General features: G+C 41.0%; 1 protein-coding gene across 1 annotated transcript in view; it reads right to left on the bottom strand.

Annotated features, from left to right (window-relative positions):
- The window catches only part of mgat4a (alpha-1,3-mannosyl-glycoprotein 4-beta-N-acetylglucosaminyltransferase A), a 270,750-nt gene extending 253,581 nt beyond the window's left edge, over nucleotides 1-17,169 (bottom strand). The window contains exon 1 of the mRNA XM_060826225.1: nucleotides 16,736-17,169. Within this exon, the coding sequence (XP_060682208.1) occupies nucleotides 16,736-16,820 (85 nt within the window). The 5' untranslated portion in view covers nucleotides 16,821-17,169. The remainder of the gene's footprint in view (nucleotides 1-16,735) is intronic.
- Nucleotides 17,170-17,926: the final 757 nt, after the last annotated feature.

Genomic DNA, 17,926 nt, shown 5'->3' with positions numbered 1-17,926 from the left:
TGATTTATTAGATTCTCTACAGTGTGGAAACAGGCCCTTTGGCCCACCAAGTCCACACCGGCCCTTTGAAGAGTAACCCACCCAGACCCATTTCCCTCTGTCTAATGCACCTCACACTATGAGCAGTTTAGCATGGTCAGGTCACCTGAACACCTTTGGAATTTGGGAGGGAAATGAAGCAAACCCACGCAGACACAGGGAGAATGTGCAAACTCCACACAGACAGTTGCCAGAGGCTAGAATCGAATTTGAGACTCTGGTACTGTGAGGCAGCAGTGCTATTTACTGAGCCTCTGTGCCACCCATCATTTCACTGTATTTTAGTACATGTGGCAAAGTACTGTTTTGAGTGCTGTCAGGCAAATCATACAATAGTACATCAGTGTAATAGAACAGAATACAGGATATAGTGTTATAGCTACACAGAAGGTGCAGAGAAAGATTAACTTTACTATATGAGAGGTCTGTTCAAACATCTGATAACAGCTGGGAAGTAGCTGTTCTTGAATCAGTTGACATATGTTCGCTAATTTACCAATGAACCTGCTGACACACTACCCCAGATCACCGCCCCAACCATCACGCAGACCCCAACAAGCAGCAATGGATGAAGGAGCTTCACAAGGCAGAAAATGCCCAAAACATCATTGAGGTCAGAGGAAGTGATAAGGCAGTAACACCTTGGTCAGATATCTTGGTTGTAAGGAGATCTTAAAAGAACAGTGATGTGGAGACAGAACTCCAGGCCATAGGACCTGGATAGCAATAGGTACAACTTATGGGCCAGACATTAGAGGTGGAGGAATGCAGGTTACAGGCTGGAAGAACTTAACAATTAGTCTCTCTACAACCTTGTTATTCTTTCATCTCTTCTGGAATGCTTTTAATTTGTGTCATAGTAAAAGACCATCAGCCCATTAGACCATACAATCACAGAATTGTTGAAGAGCAGAAGGTTGCCATTTGACCCATCATGCCTGCACAAGGCTGTTCCATTAAGCCACATTGCCCAATGCAAATCTGCTTTCCTCTAAACTCTTGCACATTACTTCAATGCAAATAATCATCCAATGCCCTCTTAAATGCCTCAATTGGATCTACTTCTATTACATTCCCAAACAGTGCACTCTTTACCCAATCTTCACACTGGGTGAAAAAAGTCTTGCATCGCCCTCACTTCTTTTGCACCTCACTTTAAATCTATGGTTTATTTTGCTGTTCCTTTAAAAGCAGGAGTCCTTATGCAACTACTTTTGTATGACATAAAGGCAGAACACTTAAAAGTAGAACAATTTTCCACAATCAGGGATGAGGACGTTGAGCTAATTTTGTCCTTTGCTGGCAAGAAGATACCAAGGATGACCATGGTATCCAGATTGCCCGGGAGATCAGTAAACTTCACACAGGTTGGGAATCAATCCAGGACTCTCTGCTCTTTATCTGTGTCCTCACTGAGTGCATTTGTTGAATGGGTAATCTCTGTAAAGTACACAACAAAGGACTATCCAGCATCTCAGCTGTAGCTCATATTGAAGAAATGTTAGGAGGAGCTTCACAGTTGGAAAGAGGGAATGAAGCAACTTATAACCCTATTTAAACACAAAGGATGTTTTCAAGAATGACATTTTAAATGCATTGCTTTTAAGGAGAGTATAGCTTACTGCAAATGAGAAAGTTGTCTATAATTTCTGTTAGAGAGAGAAATTAAAAAAAAACAAAATGCTGCAGGTGTTGGAAAGCTAAAATAACTGCTTTTGTCCTTTTATCGTTTTAGTGCCCCAGGGCCAATAAAGTTTACCACATACTTTCCTTCTTTAGCAAATTTTTTAAAAAAAAAGGTGGATAACGGGATGAGAGCCTCTATTGGCTGAGCCAGTATTACCCATCCCTGGTTACGTAGAGAGTAGATTAGATTCCCTACAGCGTGGAAACAGGCCCTCCGAAGAGCAACCCACCCAGATCCATTCCACTACATTCACCCCTGACTAATGCACCTAACACTACAGGCAATTTAGCATGGCCAATACACCTAACCTGCACATCTTTGGATTGTGGGAGGAAACCGGAGCACCCAGAGGAAACCCACACAGACACGGCGAGAACGTGCAAACTCCACACAGACAGTTGCCCGAAGTGGGAATTGAACCTGGGTCTCTGGCACGGTGAGGCAGCATTGCTAGCCACTGAGCCACCGTGCCGCCCAGTAGTTAAGAATCAACCACATTGTTTTGGATCGAATTTCCTTACCAAGATGGACATGAGTGAACCAGATGGCTTTTTTCTGTCATGACAATCAACAGTGGTTAAACAGTCACCATTAAGCCAACTTTTCATTGCAAATTTTTACTTAATTCACATTTCACGGTTTGTTAGGGGAGATTTGAGCCAATGTCACCAGACAATTAGCCAGTGGTTCTAGATTATTCATTCAAAGACACCATCACTACACTAGCACACTTTGCTGACATCTTTAACCTCTCCTTACTACAATGTGAGCTTCCCACCTGCTTCAAGGAGACCACTATCATCCTGGTGCTGAAGAAAAATCAGGCAACATGCCTTAATGACTATAATCATTATACACTCACAACTGTGGTTAAATTCAGCTCTAACTCCATTTACAAATTTGCTGATGACAACACCACCAAGACAGATTATAGGAAAGACAGAGAGCTCAGTGGAGTGGTACAAAGACGACAATCTCTCATTCAAAGTCAGCAAAGTGAAGAAGCTGGTCTTGACTTCAGGAAGCAGAGTGGATAGCACATCTCAGCTGCATCAATGGTGCTGGAGGTGGAGGTGGCCAAGGGCTTCAAGTTCCTGGGAGTGGATATCACCAACAATCTGGCCATGTCCATCCACATCGACACTATGGTTAAGAAAGCACACCAATGCCTCAAGTTACACAGAGGGCTAAGGAAATTCAGCATGTCCACAATAACACTTACCAATTTGTATTGATGTGCCATGGAAAGAAGCCTATTTGGATGCATCACAGCTTGGTATGGCAACTGCTCTGCCCAAGACCACAAGAAATTACAGAGTCGTGAACATCCATCACAAAAACCAACCTTCCATCCGTTCACTCCAGCTACACTTCCTGCTGTCTCAGTAAAGCAGCCAACATCATCAAAGATCTCTCCACCTCATTATACTCTCTTACACCCTCTTCCATCAGGTAAAAGATATAAACATTTGAAAACATAGCAACAGATTTAAGAACATCTTCTTCCCCACTGTTATCAGACTTATGAATGGATTTCTCATATAGTAGAGTTGATCTTTCAATGCACCTTCTCTGTAGCTGTAACTCTATATTCTTTCTTCTGTTCTATTACGTTGATATTTATGTGAGGTATGATTTGTCTGGTTAGCCCGCAAAATAATAATTTTCATTATATCTTGGTACATGTGACAATAATGAAGCAAATCAAATCAACTATGACTCCTCTGAAATCCTTCACCACTTTGACCTAGTCTGGTTTCCAGCTCAAACTGTTCCCTGTTCATCATTCACCTTCAGTCCTCATACAAATCCATTCTTCCTCTTCTTTCTGGAACAGATGTCAGTTTGCAACTCTCCTTTAATTCCATTTTCTGCAAACAAGATATGTTTTCAGAGAAGCATTGGCGCTCTGACTGTGCCTGGCTTTTCATTTAAGATTTCCTCTGGGTCCCATATACACCTTTTGTTTCTCTAGATTTTTGACATTCTTCCCTTGATTTGTCCTTCGCAATAATCACTTCTGTCACTTAATCCTCTCCTGCTCTTACCAAGTCACAGACCTGTCTTTTTTGTATCTCCACGGCTCTCCTCTTCCCTTACAAGCTATTCATCTGCAATACCTTCCAGTTTGAAACAAAGGTAATTGACCTGAAATGATAACCCTGCCAACCTCTCGGAGCAGTTGAGTGTTCCTATCAACTTATGGAGGGAGGTAAAAGGTTGCATTGGAATGGAAAACTGGCAAGATAAAGTCACAAATTGATTTTGTAATGTGCTTATTAGCTTTCTTCCAAATGCTTTTGAAAGTAGAGATAATCGTAGAAAGTAAACTCAAGTAAAAATTGGTTCAACAAGTCCATGTATTTCAGAGCACTCTGTTGATTCAAAGACTGTCATAATCGTTAGATTAGATTCCGTACAGTATGTAAACAGGCCTTTCAGCTCAACAAGTCCACACTGACCCTCTGAAGAGTAACCTGCCCAGACCCATTCCCCTACATTTTTCCCTGATTTGGCAATTTAGCATGGCCAATTCACCTGACCTGTATATCTTTGGACTGTGGGAGGAAACCAGAGCACCCGGAGAAAACCCACGCAGGCAAGGGCAGGATGTGCAAACTCCACACAGACAGTCGCCCAAGGCTAGAATCAAACCTGGGTCCCTGGCGCTGTGAGACAGCAGGGCTAACCACTCAGCCACCATGTGGCCACTTACATCAGCACTAGTAATGTAGAAAAAAAAACTTGGTTTTTATGCAGTTTGGTTAAAAGTATTGAATAACTTCAATTCTTCAATCCTCCATTGAACTTACAACTTTAATATGTTGGATAGCAAATAACTTCCAACTGCTTAAATATTGTGCAAAAGCAATACTTCTGAATGAAGGTAAATAGATTGTACTGAAATATCACTTTATTGGGAATAAAGCCTGGAGAACTTTCTAAATGGCTTTAATTATTTTAAAGCTCGGCATGATGTGTTTATTCATTTTTTTGTTCCATTTTATTGAAACATTAAACGATGTGCGCTTCAGTTGTCTAGCCATGGAACCACTTAGGGGGAAGAGGGGGAGAGGGGGAGGGAGCGTTCTCTTTACTTAAAATTAATGAATATCTTGTGGTAACATTTGGAAACTGGACGAATAAGCATATTTACATTTGAAAGCAAAATACAGCAGATGCTGGAAAACAGAAATAAATGGGAATGCATGGTGGCTCAGTGGTTAGCCCTGCTGCCTCACAGTGCCAGAGACCTGGGTTCAATTCCACCCTTGGGCGACTGTCTGTGTGGCGTTTGCACATTCTCCCAGTGTCTGCGTGGTTTTCCTTCTACAGTCACAAAAGATGTGCAGGTTAGGAGAATTGGCCATGCTAAATTGCCCATAGAGTTAGGTGCATTAGTTAGGGGAAACGGGTCTGGGTGGGTTACTCTTCGGAGGGTCGGTGTGGACTAGTTGGGCCAAAGAGCCTGTTTCCACACTGTAGGGAATCTAATCTAAAACAAAGTGCTGGAAAAACTGAAAAGGTTCCACCAGGTCCAGTAAAACAATGAAACAGAGTTTTTATAATATTGATGCAACACTGGGCCAGTTTCTTCTAGAGTAGCTAAGGTTCTGCGGATATTTTAAAATTGATCCTTAATGTGGATGTCCACTCCTATTGCTGATAGATCCAATGTTTGTTGCTCTGAAGTTTTTAAATCCCTTATATTTTATCTTTTAAAAAAATGGGCATCAGCAACCCACCCAGCACCTTTAACACTCATTCCCTCCATGACAGCAGCTGCAGTGTGAATCATCTACAAGATGCACTGCCAAATCTTTCAAAGGCTCCATCTACAGCATGTTCCAAACCCATGATCCCTGCTACATAGAACAAGGGCTACAGGCGTGCAAAGTTTTGACTTTGTCACTATGTCACTTGTGATGCACTGGATCAAGATCCTAGAACTCCATCTCTCTCAAGGCATAGTGGGAGTACACATGGTCCACATGCACTGTAGCAGTTCAGCAGCAATTCATCATCATTTTATTGGGATAATTGAAGATGGACAATAAATGCTGGCCTTAACAGCAGTATTCACATTCTCACAAATGAATTTTAAAAACTGTCAGATTCCTTTCTAAGCATTCCTTGTTTTACACGTTCTCTTCTTCCACTGGAATGTTGATTGAACAGGATAGTTCCATGCATTTAGCTCCCATTAGGTAAAATGGAGCAGCATCTTGAGGAACATGCAACTTATTGAACAAAGTGACAAACCCAATGCATATGATGCAAACAAAAATGATTTCAAGTCTAATCAGGTGGCACAGTTTTGTTCTAAAATCACTCATTTCATTTACAAAAGATTTCCTTCCCCTCCATAGGTAGTTAAAGGTCATGTCAAATCTGAACATAAAATCAGTTTAAATCACTGTTCTGTCAAAACTAAAAGGAAAAGATTGTGAATGCAACAAAGCTGACAACAGCAAAATGCTCAGAATACCCATTGAAAAAGGTGCAGAATTATAGTTTCAGGTCGTTGACCTTTCAGTTCTAATGAAAAGAAGTTACAGACTTGGAACAATGGGTGGATTCCACCATTTTCTTTGGGTTTCTCGCAAGATGGCGAGTTACCCACTGAAATGGATCTTCCCTCCTAAAATTAATGCCAATGCTAGGGTTTTAGTGCGCCACAATTCCAGCTAACTAAATTAGTTTACAAACACTGGCACTGTAAGATTTATAGAATCATAGAATCCCTACAGTGTGGAAGCAGGCTATTCAGCCCATTGAGAGAACATACCTTCCAAAGAGCATCCCACCCAAACCCACCCCAATACCAACGCCCTCAACACTATCCCTGTAACCCTGCATTTCCAATGGCTAACCTACCTAGCCTGCACACCTCTGGACACTATGGGCAATTTAGCATGGCCAATTCACATAACCTGCACATCTTTGATCTGTGGACTCTAGACTCTGATCTCCAGCATCTGCAATCCTCACCGTATCCTACATTACAAATCATCCAAGCAAACAAAAAAAAACATTCAAACGCAGCAGCTGAATATTTCCGATTCCTTAAGTACAGTGCCTCTAACAAACTGACCAAATTTTCATGTCTCAACTTTGCTGAGACAAATGGTGGGAAATCTATTTTGCAAGACAGAAGTGTGTCACCGAAGTGGAACAATTGAATATACAGGAATAAAATGTACATTTGTGGAGTAGTCTCTCAAACAGTGATAAATATAGTTGTGTGAATTAATTAACTTGCTGAGAAGGTGCTTAACAGGATAAGCATATTTGGACAGAAGCCAGTGTGTACAGCTTCCCACAGTTGAGGAACTGATTATGTGATATGTGGTTGTAGGAGTGCCAGCGAGCCCTGCAGAAGAAGAAAAAAATCACCAGTATAAAACAATATATTTATAATTAAGGATCATACAGAAAGGAACAGGTAGAGCTGAGGGATGCAAAATTAAAAGGCAATCATAATGTTGGATGGCAATTACATATAGAAGGAAAGAAATGAGCAATAGGATAACAAAAATAAGTGGTATATTGGTTTCATTCATTCCATTGGAAAGGAGCTCATCAGGTTAGAAATCCAGCCTGCTGACTCAGCTATTCCTTATTGGCTTCTCTTTACATGCAATGCTTTTTGGTATAACCAATCAATCACATGGTGAAAGGAAGATACAAAGAGTAGTGGATATGAACAAAGATTTGGCTTTGAAGCCTTGATCAGAGCTCAGAACTATAAAAGAAAACCACAGTTGATGGGAATGATTGGTATGCAGTGGAACAATGATGTGTCAGGCTTCAACTCTGACACAATGCTTGGGTTTTATTTTTCCAATTGATAGAATGTTGCAGTATAAAACAATCCATGCTCTCATCATAAATATGGCAGCTGTCTGAAGCATAATACTTCCAGTTAGATTCTTCAATGCATGCACAGTCTACCCACGCAGCTTAGATGCTTGACTGCGCTGTTATTGGTCCACCTATACCCACTCTTAATTTATGTGGCCTTTGAGTCTTCGTAGATCCTGGGCAATAAATGAATTAAGGATGGCATAGTGGCTCAGTGATTAGCACTACTGCCTCATAGTACCAGGGACTCAGGTTTGATTCCAGCCTCAGGTGACTGTGTGGACTTTGCACGTTCTCCCCTTGGATTTTTTCTGGGTACTCTGGTTTCCTACCACAGTTCAAAGATGTGCAGGTTAGATGGATTGGCCATGGTAAATGCAAGGTATATGGATAGGGTAGGGGGCCTGTCTGGGTGGGATGCTCTTAGGAGGGTCAATGTGGACTCTATGGGCTAAATGGATGTAGGGATTCTGTGAACATTCCTCACAGCCTTCAATGCAAGGTAATATTATCCCATTATTGAGTGAGCATAAGCTGATTACAATTTCACGAGAAGCTTTGAGCCTTCTAGGATTTCTACCAGCTTTTACACTTGCGTGCCCAACTGCAAACCAGATATGATTACCAAAATAAGGAGCAGAAGGCTAGAATTAAGGGGCTTTATTGCCACATCAAAAGACGCAAAACATTTACTTACCTATTATCCAATCCTCTCTGCATCGTGACTCACAGCAGGTTCAACTTAAGAAATAGGAGTAGGCCATTCAGCCTCTCAAGCCACCTGCCTTAATGGTAGAGGCAGTGAATGTTGAAGACGTTTAAAATATTATTACTCACAACCTGACTCCAGTGTGCACAAATGCAGGGCTGATTTGCATGGCAGGTACTGCCACATCCAGGTTCAAGATTGAAGGGGCCAGTTGGCCCATCCTTTAAATTCTGTTGCCAATCAAGCAGGCTGCTTTCTCCTGAATGGGGTTAAACTTTGAGATCATTCTGGAGCTGCACACATCCAGGAAAGTGGTGAGCATTCCATCACACTCCCGACTCCTGACTTATAAACAGTGGACTAGAAAACACTAGGTCTCTTCGTCAGAGTCACTCGTATCGTCTGTAAATAGTTGAACCTCCAACATTGAACTCTGGCTCATAACCGCCTTGAAAATCACCCATTTAACATGTGTTTTCTGCTTAATAGCCAATTCTCTACCCAACCTGATGTGTTATCTGAATAGCTTGAACTCCTAATTTGTGTCATTACCTTTAATCTGGCACTTTATCTACTGCTTTTTGGAAATTTACTGGTCCCGCTACATCCACCTGGTGGTTCAATTCTGAAAAGTACTTCAAAAGATTTTGTCAGACATGATTTCCCTTTCATAAAACCTGTTAACTTTGCTTGATTGTACAATGAATTTCTAAATATTCAATCGCTACTCCCTTGTCGGTAGATACCGGTCTTTTAGGTGGGCAACAATTATACAGGAGTTTATGCCATAGCAAAGAAATACCATTTTGATAACATTCCCCATGTTAATGGTGAAATGAGATAGAGGGTTGCACCCATTTAGGACAACATATAAATATCAGAAATAATTGAGGCAACTGATGGAGTTGCAATAGGGGACAGCTAGATGAGCACATAAGGAGGAAAGGAATAGAGACAATGGTTGAAAGGAGTTTAGTGGGGAACTGAAACACCCAGCAACGACCAGCAGTGTTAAATGCCTGGTTTTCTTTCTTTATGTTATATAATAGAAAGTGAAAGTCTGCTTTTGCCCAATGGAAGTATTCAATGAGAAAGTTGCATAACTGGTTCAGTAAGTAGTACACCATGGGTGCCACAGCTGGAGTCCTTCAACAAACTCAAGATACTACATACTGTCAAGAGCTTCTGCTGATTCTGCATAGCAGATAGAGGACATGACTCAGCTCTGTAAACAGATCACCAAATATATGAATTGTGATAAATCCAATTGACAAGGATAGAGAAAGTGCATTTCCTGTGAGTTCAGAACATTCTGAAGTCCATGAATTAAAGAACCAGGGCTAAGTTTTAGATGAGCTTTTGAAAATGTTGAAATAATCAAGTCAAAAAAAGCATGAATGCCCATTGGCTGTGACTGGCTAACACAATGCATTCTTCATGTAGGCAAGAAAAGCACAGAATAGTCAGGAATATCATGTCAATGGAAGAGTTAGCATAGACATAATAAAATAAGAAAATTACAGTACTGGCCATCACTGAAATCAAATCTTGAGAGAATGCAGTCAATGTGCCTTTGATAGCCAGAGGAGTATAAACACCTTTTTACAGACGATCATTCTCTCCACTAACTCCTAAATTCCCCAGAAGAGCTCTATGAAATAGCAGTTTAATACGGCATGCTGCTCGTGCAAGTTAACATCTAAAGTCTGCAAGAAAGGAACTACAGAAGAATTATGATAGCTAAAAAACTGCAATTACCACTTCAGGAGCAAATACTCACACACCCAATGATTCGTACAGTAATTAGCTAACCTAACTTTCGCAATATTGTCATGTTGAAAAACACAGAATAAAGAGGAAGCCACAGTACACAAGGTTGAATGTGAAGTCTCTCAGAGTGGAGATTTTAAAAATCTTGTCACAGAACAGCCTTCTTATTTTCAATTCTCAGAACTTCAGCTCAAGACAAACCACTTCCTGTTCGTGTTACTGCGGAAACAGATTTCCCCTAATTTCAAATAATGCCGTTTTATTTAAAACATTGTTTATTGAACATAAAGCATCACCATCTAAGCCAGAATTTCTTGTCCATCCTTAATTGCCCTTGAGAAGTTGATGGTGAACTGCCTTCTCGAACCACTGCAGCCCATCGACTGCAGTTGTACACAGGGTTGATTTATTCAGAACTTTAAACCAGCAACAGAGAAGGAGCAGTGATATATTTTCAAGTCAGAGCAATGAGTAGTTTGGAGGGGAACATGCAGGTGGTGATGTTCCCATGCTGACCTAGCCTTTGTGTGATAGTGGGTTTGGAGAATGCTTTGAAGGTACCTCGTGAGTTGATGTAGTGTTTCTTATAGATAATACACAGCTGGTGGTGTGCATTGGTGGTAGGGGAAGTAAATGTTTAAGATGGTGGAGAGGATATCAGTAAAGTAGAGTGCTGTTTCAGTCCTTATTGAGCTTGTTGCTACAGCTGCACATATTTAGGCAGGAGGCTTAAGGATGTAGAAGGTCTTCTATACCTTGTCTTTCTATCCCCTTTTCAAGATTAAAAAACAAATGCTCACATACACTTTCCCGGACCAAGAACACCGGTTAGTCTTTCTGCCTCAACCTTATAGGCATTTAAACCAAACCACACTGTCCCAAATATCATACCAGCCAAAACGAGTCAGCTTATAATAGATCAAACTGTTTTGAAATGCAACAGAATCATTACATTTGTCAGGCTTTTTGAGTTTCATAGATAATAGGCCAAAGAAACCATCTTATATAACAGAAGAATGATGTGGAGGTTCCAATACTGGACTGGGGTGGACAGGGTCAAAAGCTACATGATACCACGTTACAGTCCAACAGGTTTATTTGAAATCACAGGTGCTCCGAAAACTTGCGATTACAAATAAACCTGTTGGACAAGAACCTGGTGTTGTGTGACTTAGATTAGATTACTTACAGTGTGGAAACAGGCCCTTCGGCCCAACAAGTCCACACCAACCCACCGAAGCGCAACCCACCCATACCCCTACATTACCCTTTTACCTAACACTATGGGCAATTTGGAATGGCCAATTCACCTGACCTGCACATCTTCTGACCTTATAACATAAGAACATGAGAACTAAGAGCAGCTATAGGCAGTTCAGCCCCAGCCTGCTCCACTATTGAATCTGATCACAGCTGATCTCACCTTGACTTCAACTCCATTTGCCTGCCCTCTCCCCAGAACCCTTTAACCCATTACTAATTAAACTCTGTCTACCCCTACCTCAAAATTTATTCAGTACTCTGCTGTCCACCACACTCTAGGCTAGTGAGTTCCACACTTTCACAATTCAGAGAACTAAGTCCTCATGATCTGTTTTAAATTTGCTATCCCTTAGCCTAAAATTATGACCTCTTATTCCAGCTTGTCCCACAAGGGGAAACATCCGCTCTATACCTACCTTGTCAATGCCTTTTAGCATTTTCTTACTTAGATTAGAACTACCCTTATCCTTTGAAACTCTAGGGACTACAGGCCTAAACGGTTCAATCTCTCTTCATAAGACCAGCCTTTTATCTTTGGAATTAATCTAATGAGCCTTCGCTGAAGTGTATCCAATGCAATTACAGCCTTTTCCAACAAAGGGAACCAAAATTGTACAGATTACTTTATTTACAGTCTCACCAATGCCTTGTACAATTGCAATAATGCTTCCCTACTTTTATGCTCCATTCCTTCAGCAAAAAATGCCACAATTCTATTTGCTTTCTTATTACCTGCTGTACCAGCATATCAGCTTTGTGCAACTCATGCACAAGGACACCCATGTTTCTCTATGCAAAAGCATTTTGAAGTTTCTCAATATTTATTCATTCTTCTGACGAAATGGATACCTTTACACTTAAGCATGTTAGACTTCATCTACCAAGTTTTGGCCCACTCACTTTATCTATGTATATCCATTGGTAAATTTCTTATTTTTTTTCATTGCAACTTACCAACCTATTTTAGTCTTCTCTACAAATTTTGTGATAGTACCTTCTTTTGGGCAGAAGAGATTATTTTTCTGCGTTCTAAAAATAATCAACGTTCACTAGATTTTAATTTTTAAAAATCTTTTCGGAAATTTGTCAGGTAATTTAAAAGAAGGTATAGTCTGTACTTTGCAGTCGAAGTCCACTGGTCATGCCAATGCACAAGCTTAAACTCCAGGAAAGAGCAGTTTCAAATTTGTGGTGAAATTTGAATCCTAAACAACGAATCCACAGTGGAACAGAGGCTGGCAGCTGGGAAGCTGTTTTTGTGGGTGATCAATGCTGAAATTATAGCAGGCAATTTCAAGGAAATAATGTGTTTATTCCTTGAATAATATTGACCAGCAAATGTAAGCCCATCTTTTCAACTCAGGTGAATGAGACATTTATACTCTCACTATAAATAAGTTACAAGACCAAAGTTTTGACAACCATTGCATTTATATTCCTAGACCTGACTTTATTTTACATACAGACAGCTTTGTTTAGTTTTTAACTGAATTAAGACTTGTGACTCAAACACATTTATGGTAAAAGAATAAATGGAAATTCTATATCTAATGATGAATGCAAATGTTTTGAGGTCTCTGCTAACCTATATTACTACTTTAGATGAGGGCACAAAGTGCAATTTATTCACATTTGCTGATTATGCAAAAGTAGTTGGGAAAGTAAATGGTGAAGAGGGTGCAAATAGATGTGGACAAGTTAAGTAAGTTGACAAGAACATGGTAGATGAAATACCCAATGGAAGAAGAGTAAAACATTAGGCATTTTGGAAGGGAAAAGAGATTTTTTTTAATATTTTGATGAGACATTGGGAAATGTTGTTATTCAGAGAACCTGTGATTTTGTATACAAAACAAAATTAGAATCTAGGTCCAAAAGGCAATTAGCAAAGCAAACGGTATGTTAGCCTTGATTAACAGGGAATGTAGAATAAGAATACAGCAGTGGCTCAATGATTAACATTGCTGCCTCGCAGTACCAGGGACCAGGTTCAATTCTAGCCTTAGGCACCTGTCTGTGTGGAGTTTGCACATTCTCCCAGTGTTAGCATGGGTTTCCTCTGGGTACTCCAGTTTCCTCCCACAGTCCAAAGACGTGAAGGTCAGGTGAATTGGCCATGCTAAATTGCTCAGAGTGTTACATGCATTATTCAGAGGGAGATGGGTTTGGGTGGGTTACTGGGCATCGGTGTGGACTTGTTGGGCCGAAGGGCCCATTTCCACACTGTAGGGAATCTAATCTAACAAAAGAAGTCTAAATAAAATCAAATGATGAGACAGTGCCTGGACGATTCTGTATAGGGAAGGATATCGTTACCTTGAAGAGTGTGCAACAAAGGTTCACTGGACTGATTTCTGGAATGATGGAATTGCCCTTGGAGGGGAGATTGAGTAAAGCAGGCCTTTATTCCTTAGCATTTAGTGAAAGAAAAGTGGTCGCAACAAAAACTATAATATTCCTAAGAGGGGTTGACAGGGTAGATGGTGGGAGGGATTTTCCCCAGTTGGCAAGTGTAGATTACAGGGCCACAGATTCAGAATGTATTGGCTGGTCATTTAACATGAAGCTGAATAGAGGCTATTGCAATTAATGGGTTGTAAATCTTTGGGATTCTTCCCTAGACAACTGAAAATGTTCAATCATCAAATGTATTCAAGAAAGAAAGAAACATTTGGACAATAAAAAAATCAAGGGAATGGAGATTCCACAAGATGTAATTAAGGTAGATCAGTCTTGACCTTATTACATGGTGGAACAGACGTGAAAGGTCAAATGGCTTGTCCTACTCATAATAATTTATGATGAGTGCATTTGATTATGTATTTTCTGTGATTATTTTTGTCAGTAAGTTGTGCAGTTCTGTCTTCCCTAACTTTATCCCACAGTTCTGGTCTTGTCAGCCCACCTCATCATTACTGAAAATGTGTTTGTAGTCTAAGTGCACAGCTTTGGAACTGAAACCATAAACCTTTCTGGCTACCTCTTCTTCTTTCAAGCATCGACTTTGGCTCAGTGACAGCATTCGCAACTCAAGAGTACAAACTGTTGGGGACTCAAGTTCACACCAGAAACGTGAGTGGGTGACCTGGACTATTTGTTCAGTAAAGCACTGAAGGAGCTGTCTTCTGTGAAGAGGTTAATCTGAGGCCTCCAACTTAGGTGAAGGGGAAAATACAAAAATCCCCTGGCATTTTCCAAAGAAGAGCAAAGAATCTCTTAATATATTGGTGAAAATCTGTCACACAACCAAAAAAGATTACCTCATGCTTTAATTTAACATCCAACAATGACTACAGTTCATAAGCACTTCATTGAACAAGAAATATTCATAAGATTGTGATGCGCCAAAATATGTCTTGCATTTATGTCAAATCCAAGTCTCTGTAAAACCATTTCTTTGACTAATCTTCCAATCATTCATTCTGATATCTGCACCATTTAGCCTTCATTTAATTATGCTTCTGTGATATGCCTTGGGATACTTTTCGTTATTACACACATTATATGCATGCAAGGTTTTGTTGTTGTGAATAATTATATATGATTGACAGAGTAAACAACATCCCTTCTTATATGTCCAATAGCAAGGTATAACTTAGGAGCAGGAGTAGACCATTCAGATCTTGGAATCTCCTTCACTGTTCAAGAAGATCACAGCTGATGGTCATGATCTCAACTCCCTTTCTTTGTCTGTACCCCATAAACCTTGACTCCCTTGTCTATCTTTTTCTTTACATCCAATCAACATTGATTAAGTTCCACCCAGCCTCTTTCAGGGGAAAGACAATTCCATGGATTAGTGATTCTGCGAGAGAGAGAGAGAGAGAGAAATTTTCACCCCAAATTTAAAAAGGAGACCTCTCATTCTTAAGGTAGGACCCCTTGTTGTAGTTACCCAGACACTAGGGAACATATCCTGGGGTCAAACCAAATCTGCTCAGAATCTTATGTTTCAATAAAATCACTTCTAATTCTTCTAAACTCCAATGGCTCCCAGGCCCAACATATTCAGTCTTTCTATTCTTCAGAGGGTGAGCTCTTAATCCCAGGATGGGGTTTGATGAATCTTCTCTGAATGGCTTTGAAATTGATCAGATCCTCTTTTAGAATGCCACCCAAAACTGTACACAATATTCCACATGTGGCCTCAAAGGCACTTTACAGCTGGGGTAAAACATTTCTACCTTTTCCATATTCAATTTTCCTTGTAATGAATGCCATCACTTGTCTGTAACAGTCACTTGCTCTCCTTGCATCCTAACTTTTTGTCATCATGTACCAAGAATACATCACTAAAGCATGTTGACACTGCTCCCTCTACACTTTCGAACATAAGATGCGTGTTGAACGTTAAACCTTGGGACTTTTTTTGGACTTCAACAAAGTATATCAGCAGAGGACATGACAATACAGACCACCTGCAATCATCCCTTGCAGCAGGACTATAAAAATCAAAAGAACCAATTTGCCAGACTGCATTCCATCTCCCACCTAGTCCATTTTAATAGCAGATTCTCAACAGCAGTTCAATGCTTTCCTCTTTGCACTCGCCCTCCTGTGAAGTGATTATATGTCAGCCTTCCACAATTACAAAGAAAACAGAGTTACTGGCAGCGGGCAGCTCAGAGGAATCCATTGGCTGTAGCCGTAATCTCATCCACATCTGCCTGGCGCTGAGAGAAAATCAGTTTATCACAATGAATTTCCGGCAAAGTAACAATTCTCACCCCTCCCCATTTCAAGCTCTCTATATGCAGGATATCTCAAAGCAGATTAGGCCAGATTGATCAGCTGATGCACTGGTGACTTGTACTGTTTTAGGCAGTCTCGGCTCATCAATTTAAGGTTATTGGATTAAGAATGAGCACAGCCATCAGCTGTCAAGACCTTTAATTGGGGAGCTTGCGTTTCGAATACCTGTGGAATGGCAGAGTCAAGTTTCCCAATTGATCACAAGGGATGATCAGTTACAGAATCGACAACATTCAGAACTTCCAACATCTATAAAACAGACGCCATATATACATTTATAATCGGGCTAACTCTTTACTATGGGACAAAACAGAGCAAATGCCATTTCCACAGATTGTTCAAAGTCTCCCGTTCAGAAGTCCTTACTTTCCTGAAGAGCTAACACGAAAACATAAATACATAAAAAGCAACCACAGGATCACCATCAGCTTCTTACTCACTCCAGACATGACAAATCCACGTTCCAATAAAGCTTCACTTGCGCACAATCATTCCTCTGAAAACACCGTCTAACATAACCATTTCGAGCTACAAACCATTCTCACGCAAGCGACTAAACGTGCCCGTTCAAACTGAATCCAAAAAGTGAAATCATGACGGGGGGACGGGGGGAGGAAAAGAGTGCGCTTGGTAATGAACACAAACTGTACCTTTTCCATTTTGCCAGGTTGTGTACCAGGACAGGCTGACGAAGGAGACACACACAAACGCCACAGTCCCATTTCTGAGCCTCATCGCATTGCCCACCGAGTCGCTACCGGAGTTTCGCCGTCTGTCTCATAGCAAGAACTGGGGCTCCCCTCTCCGCACCGCGTCTCGCTGCCTCGGTTCTCTACACGTTAAATAATATATCTACAAACAGGGATGTTTATGCACGTTAAATCCTGGAAGACCAATAATGAGGGATCTCCTCCAGTTTCTGCACGAATTTTATTCTGAGTTTATTAACTGAGTTCAGAGGTGTAAAAGGAAAACCAAAATGGGATTTTTTAAAAAAACAACATAAAACCTAACGGCATTGCCGTTGCTTTCCGGCTCCTCTACCAGCAACACAAGCTGAACGTCCAGGAAGCACGAAACTCGCCGAAAGGCAGAATCAAGGAAAAGAAATCTCTCACTCGCCCCGAGGTTTAACCCAACCGAGAGCTGGCAGCGCGAAGCCCCGCCCAGCCTCCACTTTGATTGGTCCCCCTTGACGTTTCACTGCCCAATGAGTCCGGGGTAGGGACAGCGCTTCCTCTCGATTGGACCAAATTGTTGCCAGTTGCAGCCTCGCGTCACAATGGACTGGGGGTGGCACCCGCCCAGGACCCCTTACTTCCCTGTCAATTTCACTCCACTGTCTGCTCCCAGATCTGTGTCCAAGCGCCCCAATGTGATTACAATCTTTCCTTTCTTGATGAAAACAGAAGGAAGGAAAACGAATCGATTACCCCATTTGTCTTGACAGAGAAAACTGCGCAGGAGGCCAAACGTTAGTTCTAGCTTTGCCAGTCTTCCCTGGCAGTTTTCTGTTATTTTTAACACGGCCTAATTTGGCAGTGTGGGGGACTGTGGACAAAGGTTATTTTGGAGTCAGAGAGTTTTGGCACTGCAGCTCATCCGCGCCACTCATCTAACGGATATTGCTGGAGAAACTCAGCAGGTCTGGCAGCACCTGTGGAGAGAGAAAGAGTTGACAGGTCAAGTCCCGCGACGCTTCTTCAGAACCCAATTCTCCAGTAATTCTGTTTATATCTTCAGTTCTGTGTTTCATCAAACATTCTATCCTCATTTTCCAAGCACTTCCTTATTTTTAATCAACATGTTCAAATGTGTTACGCTGGTGGGACTTGAACTCG

The sequence above is a fragment of the Hemiscyllium ocellatum genome, chromosome 6, assembly GCF_020745735.1.
Source record: "Hemiscyllium ocellatum isolate sHemOce1 chromosome 6, sHemOce1.pat.X.cur, whole genome shotgun sequence".
NCBI lineage: Eukaryota > Metazoa > Chordata > Chondrichthyes > Orectolobiformes > Hemiscylliidae > Hemiscyllium > Hemiscyllium ocellatum.
Note: the sequence above shows the minus strand (reverse complement) of the source record. Positions and strands in the feature narration are given on the sequence as shown.